At 41.5% G+C, this 15,677-nt stretch overlaps 1 protein-coding gene across 8 annotated transcripts; it reads right to left on the reverse strand.

Annotated features, from left to right (window-relative positions):
• Positions 1–1,513: 1,513 nt before the first annotated feature.
• Positions 1,514–15,152, reverse strand: LOC109746118 (protein ROS1C). 8 transcript variants are annotated; one of them, XR_006664105.2, is made up of 20 exons: positions 14,394–15,152; positions 12,277–14,283; positions 11,552–11,642; positions 10,435–11,443; positions 10,094–10,173; positions 9,531–9,615; positions 9,365–9,456; positions 9,214–9,282; positions 9,044–9,080; positions 8,860–8,942; positions 8,109–8,540; positions 7,913–7,949; positions 7,782–7,845; positions 7,551–7,690; positions 6,875–6,940; positions 6,656–6,770; positions 6,544–6,582; positions 2,226–3,963; positions 2,077–2,143; positions 1,514–1,854 (listed from the first exon to the last, which is right to left on the reverse strand). XR_006664105.2 is itself a non-coding variant. In XM_045228867.2 (19 exons), the coding sequence occupies exons 2-19, from the start codon at positions 14,611–14,613 to the stop codon at positions 3,791–3,793; spliced, it is 4,839 nt and encodes a 1,612-aa protein (XP_045084802.1). In that variant the 5' UTR covers positions 14,614–14,667; positions 14,749–15,152; the 3' UTR covers positions 1,514–3,790. The 8 variants fall into 8 exon arrangements, 2 of the variants coding, with proteins under 2 accessions (XP_045084802.1, XP_045084804.1); XR_006664102.2 differs by having other exon boundaries at positions 1,514–2,902; positions 3,081–3,963; XR_006664099.2 differs by having other exon boundaries at positions 1,514–2,939; positions 3,081–3,963.
• Positions 15,153–15,677: the final 525 nt, after the last annotated feature.

The following is a 15,677-nucleotide window of genomic DNA, read 5'->3' on the forward strand; positions in this document are numbered from 1 at the left end:
ACTAGGCCAAACGAGGAGACTTAGTTGGCCAGTCAAAAAAAAGGAGATTTGGTTGAGCCTTCATCCACGCGTTGGGACCATGAGCAGCACTCGAGAGTGGCACGTTTCTAAATTTTTGCAAGTAGATCCCCTTTTCTTCCAACCACTTCCAATCACATCCTCCCGCTACTCTGTCTCTGCCTCTGCCTTGCTGCTGCCACGACCTCCATCCGCCTGATTCTTGATAGTGGCAATGGTCCGCAGCCTCTAGAGCACAATTAAAGTGAGGTTTCTCCCATTGGGGGTAAGAAATCCACCATTATCTAGTACTTGTCTTGTGATTCCCCTTTTGCGATTTGTATAGCATGGTTATGATGTACTACTTCGCATAGGCCAATACCTTCCAGTAGCTTGATGACGTTGCTGAAGATTCAGCATGGGTGTCGCACCCATCACCTGCCCAATGGTATCTTGACAGTTAGTGGTAGTGTTCGCTCCTGAGTCAAAACTCTAAGAAAGGAATTGTGTTTATAGATTAAAAATGAATTATTGCACAATTTTTTTATGAATTTAGAAATGATTGTGAATTTTCAAAAATATTCCTGAATTTTTTTAAAAAAATATTCACAATTTTAGAAAGTTCATCATTTTTTCCTAAAAATTATTTATTTTTAAAAATATTCATGGACTTAAATATGTATTCAGGAATTCTTAAAGATGGTCGCGCCTTTTAAGAAATCCCAACTTAAAAAATGTGGATGGGCTTAAAAATTGTTCACAAATCTATTAGTGAATTTCTTAAAATATTCATGAAATTAAAAAGGATCATGAGTTTTAAAAAATGCAAAGTAAAAATTAAAATAAAAGGAAAGAAAATGATAAAACAGAAAAAAGGGGTAAAGGAAACCCCTAAAAACCAGATGAAACCCGATGGCCAAACCATAAAAGAAATGAAAAGAAAAGCAGACGAAATAGCTGTAAACCAAAGGAAAACCGGATGGATGAAAAAATTGGATGCACCGCTCCGTAGTAGTATAGTGACTAAAGGTCGCAAAAGGCGAAGAATGAGAAATTCCACTGTGCGCTTGCGTTTGTTTAACTCCAAGCTTGTGTAGTACTGCTGTCGGCGCATTGGCCTGCTGAGCTTGTGTAGTACTGCTGCCGGCACATGGGCCTGCTGGATGGGTTGTGGAGCAGCCGTAGCGGGTAAAATGGGGCCGATGGGTATGCAATTGAGTTTACTTGGTACGCTGCCTTGGACACATACCTGGCTCATGTTGACGACCACCCGCTAAAAGAAAAGTACTGTAGAACACAGGTATACACATGCCTCAATCTCCATCAACCCAGCCCAGCCCATCTAAAATCAGCTCCAAACTACGCGTCTATAGCCAGGTGCAGCGGAGCGCGCTACCCTACCCCATTAGTTTCATTGATCGTCCAGCATGGTTTACTAGACCGTATAGGCGCGCTTTGCTGCGCCCGACCATCTTAAGAAGAGTGAAAATATAATTGTTTGAGAAATGTTGAGCTGTCATAACATATCGTAAAATTCATATGGTTCAAAATATCGTCTACCAAAACGTCCAAAAAGGCGATATAATATATCCTGCACAATGTAATATACAGAAAATAAATCAATCCTAATGTTTATGTTCCCTAAAGAGAATCTCATTTCTATAAAGAGGCTATTCTGTACAATGCAACACATGCAATAATATGAGGCATGGGCAAGGGAGGCTCAAATTACCAACAATCTAGCGAGTCGGCATATAAAGGGATCGCCTCCACCTGAATCAGTAAAATGATGCACGCATGCCTTGCTGGAGCTTGCCTACGTCATCATATGCCCATATGACTGTAACACTTTTCACTCTGCAAAAATGTACAATAGTGAAATACAAATACCAGCACATGGTGAATACTAAGATGAACTAACTGGTTGATATCTTAAGGATAAAAAACACCTTTGCTCTATGTCGCTAAAATGCTACCTCTTATCATCCCCGTGGCAGATAAAAAAAGCTCCCAATCAAATTGTGAGCAAGGAAAGATAAGATAAACATCATATAAGTAGAAAGAAATTGAAGGACATACATTCAATCCCCTATCAGTGAATATACGCACCATATCTTCCTGTCTTGCAAGGGAATAGAAACAAACACTTGAAACAGAGGAAATAGAAATTATTCATTGTGACAAAAACAGGGAGGTTTCATACTTCATACTTCACGGTAGAGCAATACCTGACATTGGTTTTCTCAAAATTGCGCTTGGAGATTTGTGTTATTTCTTCCATGTTAAGTCACATAGCTACAAATAAAGTAGCATAATAACCCTCCTTGCCAACAATTTTGTCAGTTTGTATATGTCAAACTATTGGTCAAATAAAGAATAGCTAAAAATCTGGAATGAATAATCACCATTGAGAATTATACTAATCAATAGCATATACTCCCTCCGTAAAGATATATAAGAGCGTTTAGATCACTATAATATTTTACGACTATGGCTTAGAACTTAGAGCAAATACCACAGAAAATATAAATACAACAACAGATCTTAGTTTTTGCAGGTTGCTCAAAATATGAGATACAGAGCTGTATCTCTTTTTCCAATCAAAACTTTTTAAATAGAAATTCCCATCAACAAATAATGAATGGGTCACTTATGGAGACAAATATATCTTCCTGCCAGTAAGATACCATGATACAAATGTATATACAACTGAATCATAACTTTCTCTCCATCGACTTGTGTTCTGCTCACCCATTTTCAACCAATAGTGTATATGTGTAGCTCCAAATCATGAATAGGACATGACGTCTAAGAAGCACACCAACAGTGTTGGATGGTCACTTATCCATGCATTGTGATTACTCTAGGTACCCCAGAGTTTAATTAATCAAGCACAGCTGACAGCCTAAACATAAAGATACGGAAGATCGTCTCATTATTTCCTGCGAATTGGTTTTTGAATAAACAGTGAAGCAGATGCAGTACATACATGTACTCATGTAAATATGGTAGATCATCTCATTATTTCTTGCAAAAAAAATGAATAAACGGTGTAGGACAGTTGCAATATGATAAGTGCTTACTTGGATCTCAACGGAGAAGAGCAACACTGTCACCCCCATCCCCTCATCTCCTGTATCATCTTGCCATCACAACAAAACTGCTACGCACAGGAAGGTGAGAAAACATCCCTCCACTGCCCATCTGTGTCACCATCTTTGGAGAGAGGGCCGCCTCCGCGCCTATTCCGTCCACCCGCTCTGTACTCTTCCTTTGCTTACTATTTTAATTTCGTATCTTGCATCGTTCGTCCATGACGGGCAGAAGGAGGAGGAAAGAACGGCGGCGCATCGAGGAACGAGAAACGGCCGCGTGGAAGGAACAGAGAAACTGCTCGGTTGGGGAGGATAGCGATGGAAAGTACACGACCTGGGCTGTTAGCGTTAGCATCCAAATGAAAAGACGTGGGCCTCCGAAGGCCCGATTATGGAGAGGAAAGCCAACTCGCTCTGCGGAGTAGCAGCCCGCGAGAATGCAGCGCGTGAGCAACCTGTGTCGACCAGGGCTGATCTCGATCTTACGTTTCAGCGATCCGATGGCTGAGAACGTGAAAACGCTGTGGAGGCTCTTAGGTAGCGGCGTTATACTGTTTTTTAATTTCCTACTCCTAGAAGAAAAACCGAGAACGGGTGTACAATAGTCCTCCAGTAATGTTGCTTGGGACCATGGTTCAGCCGCCTCTCATAGTCCTCCTGATCGTCCGGCAGGAACTAATAGGGCCCATGCGCACAGATCAAGAACTACCGGTGCCATGAGCTGATGCCTTTGCTGGATCCGAGTTCTGCTCTGCTGCTGCTGCTGCTGTGTTACGTCGTCTGGGCACTTTGCTTGCCGCGACATGCAGGTGTTGGCATAGGGGCCTTGGTGCCCCGGTTTCCCTCTCGAATCCCCGCACGCACACAAATCCTGCATCGCGTCACACTCTTTGTCAGGGAAACTCAAGATAAATCATGGAGAAAGATCATATGCAGTAACCATCCACTTCCACCCAAATAAGTTTGGAAGCAATCCTTTGCGCGTAAATGCAAAAAAATCCTTTGCGCGTAAATGCAAAAAACGATGAGGTCCATAAATGTACCACCGGAAAATCCACTAATGCTAGAGAGTCTGTAGTCCAATGCGGTTTTGGACATCAATCACACTGCAAACTTTTATCTCATACTTATCACACTCATTAGCATACAAATCATTTATTGCATCTCTACACTACTTGCTATCTGTTTCGAACCAAGAGACCTTTGTGATGCTGCCTTGGATCGATGTGCACACTGGACAGAGTGGGTGTTGATTTGATGTTGAGTTAATATTGGATGGCCTGTACATTAGCTGAACGTGAAGAACGATTTACACAGGCATGTAAGGAGATTAATTTCTCTCGGTGTTTCTCAAGGCTGTGCACTGGAAATCAGCACAAATAGGTAGACAGGCCACCAGTGACTATTTAACCATCGTCCCAGAGCTCACCAATTTCTTTCGGCTCGACAGGAATATGCATGGGAGGAAATTCATGGTGTACTCTGAGACCTCGAAGGCTGTCAGAAAGGGAATGAACTCCACAATGGCAAAGGAAATGCTATTGCGTAGAGATGGAGCAGTAGAGGGTGAGCAGACTATCAAGGTATGCAAACTCAAGAAAGCTTTATATGGTCTAAAGTAGTTCCCACGAGCATGGTTTCACGGGTGCCATATGTAGTTTGTGAGTTTGGTTATCCATATTGGTGGTCTAATATAAATCGATGATATGGTGGTCATGGAAATGATGCCTTTTTACATAATGGAAGTGCCATCATCATATCCTAGCCTTGCGTCAATGCGGTAAGTGCACAACCAAATATTATATAAGCGACGTCCAAGATGTTGATGCCAAAATTGGTTTACGAAGTGGCAACAAATAAATGGCACTAGAACAGACAACGAACAAGTCTCCAACACGACTACCTTCACGAAGAGGACGATGCTTGCACGCCTACGTTGCAGGGTCCATCAAATGAGGGAGAGGTCATGAGTTTTCACCGTGGAAAACTCATGCCAGTCCTTCGAATGGCAGTGCCTCTAAGGAGACAACTCTCATATAACACCGTTGTTGGATCCATCCAGCTGAGAACAGATCAAGGGTCTCCATCCCGAAGCTCCAGTATTCACTAGTGGTATCATTTTCACCGACTGCCACAGTCCCAAATAAATCCTCGATTCCACCATTGTGAATTGTCACGGTCATCACCCGTCATAGAAAGTGAGTCTAACTAACCGGAAGGGAAGTCCCATCGCACCAAGAGGGACACCGTACAAAGGGAGGCTGCGGTCTGTTGTAATCCCTACGTTGGAGGTCAAGCCATTGTGTTCCACTACGACTTGGCGAGGAAAAAAAAGATCCCTAGAGAAGCCATGCTGCTGGCATATGCCTTGCCGCCACAAACACCTGACCTGGCTACAAGAGCACACGTGCTGGCTGGGCATGACACCGGGTACACTGACCATATGTGAGCGGTAGGAGAGGAAGAAGATGGATTTGGTGTCAGCTAGAATTTAGTTGCCCCTCCAATTGCAGCAAACGGAAGAGGCATTGGAAGCACGGCTGTGTTCCCCACAGGAGAGACATGGGAGGCACTTCAATCTGTGATTCTCTTCGAGGGCAGTGGTTTGGGCTTCGGCTCCTGTTCCAGATCCGGATGCTTCCCTTGGAGATCGATGATGCTGGCCTTGAAGAAAAGCTTGGTAATGAATTTAAGTTGTAATTTATTGACAGTGTCCATACTTCCGTGTGATTGAGTTGTTGCATGTTTCTTGAGGGCACAATTCTCCCAGAAAAGCATGTCCTCTGACTAGCTCCAGAAGGAGGGAGGGCGTGGATACCACATACAAACCACCAATCGTAAGGAATCGAAAGCAAACGGCCACCACCAACTAGAGATGAGAAGTTCCAAATAAATGTGGCAAACGTTCTTCAACCCCAGCAGTGCAAAACAGAGGAGAACGGGAGATCTAAACTAAAAAAGTAAGCCAAGCCTGTTTAGGAGCTGTACAGAATGGAATCCTCACCGACTCTGTAGCCGGCCGGAGGATGGGGGTAGAGGGGAGGGATAGGCGACGGTGGATTGCAGGAGTTTTTTTTTTTACCAACGATCGCGTGCAGGAGTCTCTGCTAAATTTTTTGGGGAGAACAAGAGCCTTCCACCTTTTAAATCCAAGAAGGCTACTATTTTTAACTTGGAGCCTGAAAATTAATTTGCTCCACGGTGCATTTTGAAGATAAATTCCACTATAGTTAGTTCAGTGCTCCATTTCATACTGATGATCTAGCAGTTCTTTTTTTTTAGTTGGACATCTAGAGGTTTTCAGTGTACATGGGTGCATGGGACGGGCATGTGTGTTCAACCATTAATTTATACCCTATACTCATAAATTGTTCTTCGACGAGAAGAGGCAGCAAGATCTTTCCCCACGGTAAAATACATTTGGCAACCTACTGAAATATATTGTTCTTACCTTTCCAGAAGCACTGCTGTATTTCTTCAGTTGTTAGACCTACAGAAGTAAAATAAGAGCTGTTGGTAAACAGATAGATTTGTCCAAATTGGTGATGTATGTTGGTCACAACCTTTGAATATAGAAGGCACCGAAGTCCCAAAGTAGACCATACGTCTTTCCAAGGGCCATAAGTCCTTCCTTACAACGTATATGGGATCGTAGCTAGATTTGTGATCAGCAAATACCTGCATCAATAAATTCACAAAAGCATTGTAACTTTGTAAGTCGACTCTGTAGAAATATCTACCCTATTCTTGACGAAAAGGAAATATCGGAGTCTGTGACATACCTCATTAACTTGAAAATAAGTGCCGTTCAGTGGGAAAGTACCCTTCGTACCTGTTCGACATGGAACCTGTTCATGTTCCAGTAACTCGTCATTAGTAGACTGGAGAAGCGCATGCAATTTTTTAGACAACAATGAGTTATTAATATTGTTACTAAAGCTTTAGTATTTAAAGTACCTCACTAACAATATTCTTTTGCATAGATGGAATAGCTAGGAAACTCAAATTTATGCAACCCTTTTTCAGGGCCAATACTATAGATTATTCTCATACAATAAATACAAATTACATAAAGAACACAAGTGCATTTGATCGACCAGCAATGAGTTATTCATATTTCCTAAAATGTTAGTAGAGTAGGTATTATGTAGCTTACCAATATATTTTTAGTACGTCTGAATTGGCCCAGAAGGCCAAAATATACACAGATGTTCTTCTTTGGAGCAAAGATTACAGATTATGATCATGCAACAAACACAGGCCAACACAAATGTGTGTTTGAGCAAAGGTTATAGATCAAAAATGCTTTATGAGTTAAGAGGTTGACAAACAACTCTGCTTTATTTATTTATTTTGCCAATTCAGTAATTTAGATGTAGCCTTCTACTTTTAGGATGGCAAACTAACATCTCTACGCTAAATCAGTATTCTAGTTTGCCAGGTAATTTATTGCTTTACCAGAATCGTGGCTCTGACATATCTAGATTGGTTTTCCCGCTCAAGCACACAATGCTGACACTTCTCGTTATTACAAAATCCATCTTCCCTTCTAAAGTCAGAACATGGTTTGGGGGCCTTGATCATTTCATTTATGTCATCTGCATTGAGCCACAATATCCAATAAAGATCAACTTACAAGTGCAGTCAAATTACAGGTGAGGGAAGCATTCTCAAATAAAATATACTTGCCTTGCATCCATATGGTCAATAGGTAAGGGCTTGGATCGCCGTCTTCCCGTTGATTTAGTCCAAGCTGTAAATCAGTTTCTAGATCAGGAACAATGTTTTGAAATGCTTAAATGAAAGTGGCAGAATCTAACCTGTTGCACAAGGGAGTGTGAATCTGGAATTTCGTAACTGCAGGCAAAATCTTACTTCAGTAATGAGAGTTACAGAACTGAGCATTTTCTAGATTAATAAAAAAATAATTTGCATGGGAAAATGATAGCTATATAGTAAGTGTAAAGTCATGCAAGTTTAAGCCAAAGCAAAATCAGTTCACTGCTTAGTGCTTACACATAGTGTTCTGTCCGAAGCCTGCTCACGTTCTTTAGTTTAGGGACAGGAATTGAAGCTGCTTCAGTGCTAATAGCAACAAGTGCTTTCTCGATATCATCAGACTGGAGATCCATATTGCTTTCTTTAATACAATTTTCCAAGTTGTGAGCAAAAGCTTCCATGTTAAGCTTAATTAGTGGGATTTCATCTGGATCATAATCTTCAATATCAGTTTCCAAACTTTCTGGAAGTTCTTCCCGTGCTGGACTTACTGGCTCCTCAATAATCGGCTCTGAATTGTTAGTGTGAAAAACCTTTCCCCAGGTACTTTCGTCAATCTGAGGAAACACAGTTGAGTTCGGAGTGGGCATGCTACCACTCTGGAAACTGAATTGATTGCTCGGATTCACCAAGCTTTTCTCCTGAGGTGCAGGAAGTGCAAGTCGTGCACTTCATTAAAAGGAATCAGGAAAACAGAAGAAGATTCAGAAGGACAAGAAATTCACAAATCAATAATAAGTACACAAAAGTAGAGCTCCCAGTTAAGACCAGGAATCCAAGATAAGTGCCACATAACTTTTCGTTGCACAAAACAAAAGAAAAAAGATGCATGTATTGAAACTAACAGAAGCATCTGATCAGCAGCAGGTTATATTCTGAGTGGAAACTAATATGTGTCTCACAAGTCTCAACCAACAGAAGGCAGCTTGGTACAAGGATCGAATATAAGTTACTATTTCTGAAAGCAGAAAAAAAAATGTGATAATACCTTGCGAAGGCACTTGCGAAATGCCTACATTCTCCTCTCATTGGACAAGCATTGCAATTTGGCTTTGTTTTGGTACAGAACACCTGCATTGTTTGTGTGAAAATATTTATTTACCCTTTTTAGGGAATATTTATCTACTAGTTCGAAAAGAGAACAAACTCATCTGTAGATCCTAATAAAGTACCTTTCCAAAAGTGATCATATGATAATGTAGCTCGTACCTGTGAAATTTGTTGAATCTGTTAACTACCTTAGTTATTTTTACAAAGATTGCAATTTACATGGAAAGAAAAGCATATAATTTGACAGTAAAAAAACAAGTGCAGAAATTTAAGCTAATATTACTATACTCACAGTGTTTTTTGATCAAGTTTACACAGACGAGGCCAAAGGTACTTTTGTACAGTCTCCAAGACAGGATATCTTTGATAAGAAAGTCGATATCAGCAAATTTTAATTGAATATATAAGATGAAATGAATTCTTAGACAATGGAGAACACTTACAGCTCGAGGAGATGTAGTTGTAGAGATTCAGGAAGGGGTTGAATAGGAACCCAACCCAGTCTTACACATATGCGACCAACATTCGTGTCAACCTTGAGTAGCCAAAGCATTGTTGTGTAAATATGAAAGTGATTGAAGGTGAATTAAAAGTTTAAAAGTAACTTACAGGGAAGGCAAGTTGATGTAATGTCAGCAAACGAACACATTCAACACTTTTGAGCCCCAGTCCACGTATGCTAAGCAAGTAATCCCTGAAAGGTGCACCAAATCGTTTTAAATAGGAAATATTGTCAAACTACATGGAGCTTCTTTTCGATGCTAAAACTGAACAAATCTTTCACTACTTTAGTCAACTGCGCCACATTTGACAACCTTTTGTTCTATTTACGCAACTTCTACATTAGCAGTTTAGCACAGAGTGCTCAGTTTTACTCCCTCCGTACCTAAATATAAGTCTTTTTTAGAGATTCCAATATGGACTACATACAAAGCAAAATGAATGGATCTACACTCTAAAATACGTCTATATACATCCGTATGTAGTTCATATTAAAATCTCTAGAAAGACTTGTATTTAGGAACGGAGGGAGTAGATATTAAATGCAACATTCAACTTGTTGTACGTCTTGGTCCATCTCATTCTTCCACACTAGGTTATAGTTAACTTCTCATTTCAAGCACTAGAAAGTGTCACCCGCAGAAAGTAAAGAGATATACTGATTATCTTACTTTGCTGAGTCAGGGGGGGTATCTCTTAACCACTCCAGATCAATGGTTCCATGATCTCTTACCATTCGATTCAGGAACTCCTGAAAACAATAATTTTTGTGAGCATAACTGATATCTCAGTCCTACAAAAGAATTCAGTCCTGTGCTTGCTGTTTCAACAAAACATCAAATACTGCATACGGAACTAGTAAATCATTGGCTCCTAGTCCTAGGTAGTGCTTACTATTAAACCCTAAGGTTACTGTGGCCTTAATTCTAAGAAAGAGAATAGCCATATAACTATCAACAAAGCATCAATCAGTCCAAACATAACTTATTAAATCCTACTGTTCAGTTTTTACCTGGATTCGCTCTGCCAAAACATTGTTTATTCCTCGTCCCCGGATGGCGCTAGAAATTGCTCGTACATCTGCACACCGTACTGCTTCCCAATCAACAGAGTCTCTTCTTTCAGACTTTCTTTCTTTCATGTGGCCATCAGCACAAGCCTGTCTTCGAAGTTTATCCCAATCGAAGTTTTCAGTTTTTTCTTTCCTTGTGGTTCCTGTTTTCTTTGGTCTTGCTTCTTTATCTGGTCCTCCATTATAGGAAGGAAAACTAGATTTGACAGTAGATTCATCCACCGTGTTTGCTGTTTCTGCTATCGTTCCACCAGTGATAGAGAGTGATTCATGCTCCTGGAAATCTGATGCTTCAAAAGTAGAGGGAATTCCATGCTGACTTGCACCATCATCATTTACTGTTGTTGTTTTGATTCTTTGGCATTCAAGTTCCTTGGTTGAGGCATCATTTCCTGCTAATGAATCGAAATTGCTTCCCAGCTGCTGAGAAGCTGCACCACCGACGCTACCAACAGAACTGTTAGGTGAAGGATTATCCCCAGAACTCGATAATTGTGACTCAAGAATAGTTTCCGAAATTATAACACTTTGAGAAGATGACATATCCTTCTGGAACTGTATCGCTCTTGAGCTTCTTTCTGATGTTATTAATTCGATGGAGAAATCTGGAAATTGTTGTGCTTTGGGGTTAACTTCTGTCTCTTGGTGGTCGCATAAATCTTCATTTGCTTCGTTGGAGTAGAAGGAATAATTTTCACCTTTAGTCAACTCATAAGCACTAGCATTGTTCTTTGTTTCTACATGTATCTTGTCATTGGTTATTGACAGCTCCTCAAAGTTCTCTCTTAGATCTGGTCTTGCACCGTTGTCAAAAGAGTCAAAGATTCTTACCCCTCCTACTGCAACTGTGCTAATTATTTCCTCATCGCCTTGACTGATAATACCATCCTTACAATTGCTATTAACTGTCCTTGGAGGAAAGCTTGCAGCAAGTGACATATACGCAGAGCTGTATTTTGAAGAGAAAAAAATAGCAACCATAACTTGTAAACAAGAATAAATATTCATTTGTTTTAAAGAACAGAGAGTATCAGAGTATTGGATGTGACTATCATACCTGGAAAGATGGTCAGACACATTCTGAGTGAGGAAAACCCCTACTACGGAGTCAACTACTGATCCTTTCCATGGAGAAAAGTGCCTGTCCCCTAATAAACATGCAAGTCAACATAAGCTATACATCTCAACTATCAGCTCATGGAAATTTTAATTTTAATTTTAATTTTAAAAACAATATAATTAACACTTTCACACCTATCTTTCACGTATACTGCAATTCGTTGTTAATGGAACATGAAGGTTTCCACACGTATACTATGAGTCTAAAGATTACTACAATATTCTACCATCGGTGTTAATAGAACATGAAGGTTTCCACATTTACCATTTATGAAATCAAGCCAAAATCCAGGTTTGGAAGCAAAATGCCAGCTTCTCAAATTACAAACTTCGAAACTTACCTATTATAAGTTTCTACGGTACAGAACTACTGATCGCTTTCTACAGATGATCTCAAAAGTTCATTATGATAACATCATCCACCACATTGAGCAGTGGGGTTACTTCAGCGTTAAAGATTTTCAAACTAGGATGTCTGATAGTGGTTAATGTGGATATTTCAACAACTATATCAACCAAGTCTCTTTGGTTAGCAAACCCTTGAGATAGGTGTCATGCGGTAGAAAGGGCTAGCAAGAATGTTCAAGGAAAATTGAATTGAGCATATCATGGATGCTAAAATTGATTTGAAATCTTAATGAATTTACACCTCCAACAAAGTACCTTGAACTAGACGCATGCGTTCTACAAATGAATTAGCACGACCTTGAAAAACTTTTCTTTCTTGTTGCCACCACCTCTCTTTCTCAACATCATTCCCATCTACAGGCTCATCAGTTGCTTTCCTCATCAAGAGGTTCCAAACTCTTGTTGTCTCAAAATCCAAGTCAACTTTAGCTCGAGGGCGCTGCTTCTTGACTAAATCCAACGGCCACTCATGTGGGAAGATCATCTGACTACCAAATGGTACAAGAGAATTTGATAGACTACCTGTTGCTCCAAAAGGGACAACAGCGGATGTGGTCAGAGATGGATACATCTCATTTGTATGTACAGGCTCGGTGTTCAAATCGAGATATTTCAGCCCTGATGCAACTCTTCGATGGAAATCCATATATGGAGTTGACGTATATCGTAAGTTTTGTGACCTTTTTCCTGTTGCTTCATAATAAATATCATGGTAGAATTTTCTATTATTCGGAGGCTGAAAAATTCCCTCTGATCTGCCGTAATGACGTCGTACCCTTCGTGAACGTTTCTTGGTAAAAGGTTTAAAACTGGGTCTTCCATACAGGGCCTCCAGGCATGACTGAGATAACCGTGGCAATACTTTTGCCCTATTCATCTCAACATTCATTATAGGAACGTATGAAATCCTGCGGACCCGGACTGTTCGCTTCTTTTTTATTCCACCAGCTTGACAAAATCCTAGCATCTGAGCGGCAGTCCTTAAGATGATCGAGTCCCGTGAGCCGGCTAGAGAGGACTTGCTCTCTCTACGTTGTTGATGCTTCTTTTTCTCCACTCTCGACACCTTAGTCATCTGACTTTCTGTGGATGTTGTTTCAGGTACAGACGTAGCTGATCGACGCATAGAAAGACCAGCGTTGTTAGAGTCGTTAACCTCCAAGTCCTTGTTGTTCCCTTCCAGTATGGTAACCCCAATCCTTGCGGCATCAAGACCATGAGTGCTTCCTACACTGTCTTGTGTTCTTGTTGGCTCCCTGCTAAAACATCCAGAAGTTGCAGGCGAAACTTCTTGTGTACAATTTGTCGCCATCTCTGGCAAATGTATGTACTCATCTAACAGTTTGTTCATCTCGTGAATCATGCCAAAAGCTAATCCTCCTGGTGAATTTTCCATGTCCACGTGCAGTCCATGTGCACCCTGCGCAATTGATACAGTGGCGGTCGAACAGAAAGAGCTTTTAGCATGAATGAGTTTTTCCTCAACGTGGTGGCCTGAGTTGCCAGCTGATGATTTGCCTCTCAGCACTCCCTGTTCACAAAGTTCGGACTGCAACCTTCTTCGGACTGATGCAGCTCTGCTTCTAGCAGCATCTTCTGCTCCCCTAGAGACTGATTGGTCACTAACAGGTCCCGAGCAATTCTCCAGAGAGCTGAGATTTCTTTTCTTCCGGACATAACTTCTCTTGGCTTTCTGATTTGGTGGTTTTCCTTCTGGTGTTGTAACAGCAGGCTTTTGCTTCTTGGTTTGCTTGTCTTCACGTATTACCTTGGCTCTATGTTTCTTCCTCCGGGGATTCACTTTTCCTGCAGGGGCATCCTCATTTTCCTTGAATGCAGTTGCTGCTGCTGCTGACAGAGGTGTGTGATCATTCAGTTGGCTTTGTGTCTTGAGCTTTTCTCGTGTCTGCTGATAAGTTTGCATGTTCTGATCAGTTACACCTTCAGCAAGCAGTGAAGCCAATTCATTATTAGTATTTGCAGGAATAGTTGATTGTAATTTAAAATTGCTATCAGATAGACCTGCTGCTGATGATGATGACGATTGTTGACTATCATCTGCTTGGATTCCAATTCTGAGTGCTTCTGCATCTGAACCATTTGCCTGAAGATGTATTGGTGGATGTTCAGAAGTGCAATTAACTGGAACTGCTAGTACTATTGAAGGATCTATGGCCATATCATTGGCAGCAAAATCCGAGTCCCTTCCAAGTGACAAGAAATCCCTTGGAGCAAACTGAATAGAAGCATCATCTTCAGAATCTGTAGAATAAAAACAGAAGAATTCCTTTTTTTCAGCCCAAATTAAGCTTGGAGGAAACTATCATAAAACTTGCGAAGATGCCATGTTGCCGTGAAGAGAAAATGCTCACCTCCTGCGATGCCGGGCAGGGCAGGAACTAGAGTGGACGTATGAGGTAGTGGCCTTCCGGTCAGCATTGGTGCAGGCAGGTTATGGGGCGGCCAGACGGAGGAGCCACTGTCTTGCTCGGCGGCGCCGCTCATCGCTACGGCTGTGGCAGCAAGATTTTGCCAGGCCATGGCGCCCTGCGGGAGCAATGGCGTGTTGCCAGGAGCGTTTTCTTGGTTCATTGCAGGATTTACCTGCTTCTTCCGCAACCGGAGCAGAGAAGTGGATAATCGAATCTGATAAAAAGGACCGAATAGCAGAGGGTAATCGAATCTGATAAAAGGGACCAAATAGCAAGAGGCGAAAAGGAGAAGAACCTCCGCAAACCCCTGGAAACAGAGCGGCGGATTTGGGGGGTGGCACCGTGCTGTCCAATCTGCCGGAGAAGAGATTGATCCGGCCGAGAGAGGGGAGGGCGCGAGAACGGGAAGCGGGAGAGGCAGAGCTGTAGAGGGGAGGGAGCGGCGGAGCGGCGGAGGCGCGGAGCAAAGCGGCGGCGAGTTTGTTGACGAACGACAACGGCGGCGACCAGAGGAAAAGGGAGAAGGATGTGTCTCCTGCGATCTCTCTACTTAATTAAAGCATCTCTAACCGATCCTAACTTCTTATCTTGAGGAGTTAATGGCACCTAGTCGAGCCTTCATTTAACTTCTTATCTCAAGAAGTTAACGGCACCTAGTAGAGCCCTCCTTAAACTTCTTATTTAAAAAAAAAAGACTTCTTATCTTTAGGAGTTAACGACTCCTAGTCCAACCCTCAACGTTGAGAAGAGCGAAATTATAAGAAGTCAAATCAAAGGTCCAGCCCAACTCTCTCATTTTTGGTCATCCACAATAAGTTTTGATCATAAACCATTGTTGACAAGAGTTGCCGATGATAAAAAACGATTGATTGATTAAGAATAAGGTTCTTCGGGACGCTAAGTATATCCTCGCGGTGTCGTGATCGTGGTTGTCTATGGAACAAATGCTAGTTACCATGATCCAGAGTTATTTGGACGGACGAACATGTTGCGGAGTATCGCTTGAGTCCGGCGAGATCAGGAGTGTTGCACAAAAACCCTCCACCTCCAAATAATACAAGCAAACCCCCTAGAAGTATGCTTTAGCATACGTTACGTTACGGAACTATGAGTTGTCATGATACAGGGTCATCTGGATCGAGGGACTTGGTTGCAGAGTATCACTCGTGTCCCTAGTACGTTTAGGTGTTAAACATCGATAGGATGTTACATCCTCTTTATATG

The sequence above is a fragment of the Aegilops tauschii genome, chromosome 1 (genome assembly GCF_002575655.3).
Source record: "Aegilops tauschii subsp. strangulata cultivar AL8/78 chromosome 1, Aet v6.0, whole genome shotgun sequence".
NCBI classification, from domain to species: Eukaryota; Viridiplantae; Streptophyta; class Magnoliopsida; order Poales; family Poaceae; genus Aegilops; species Aegilops tauschii.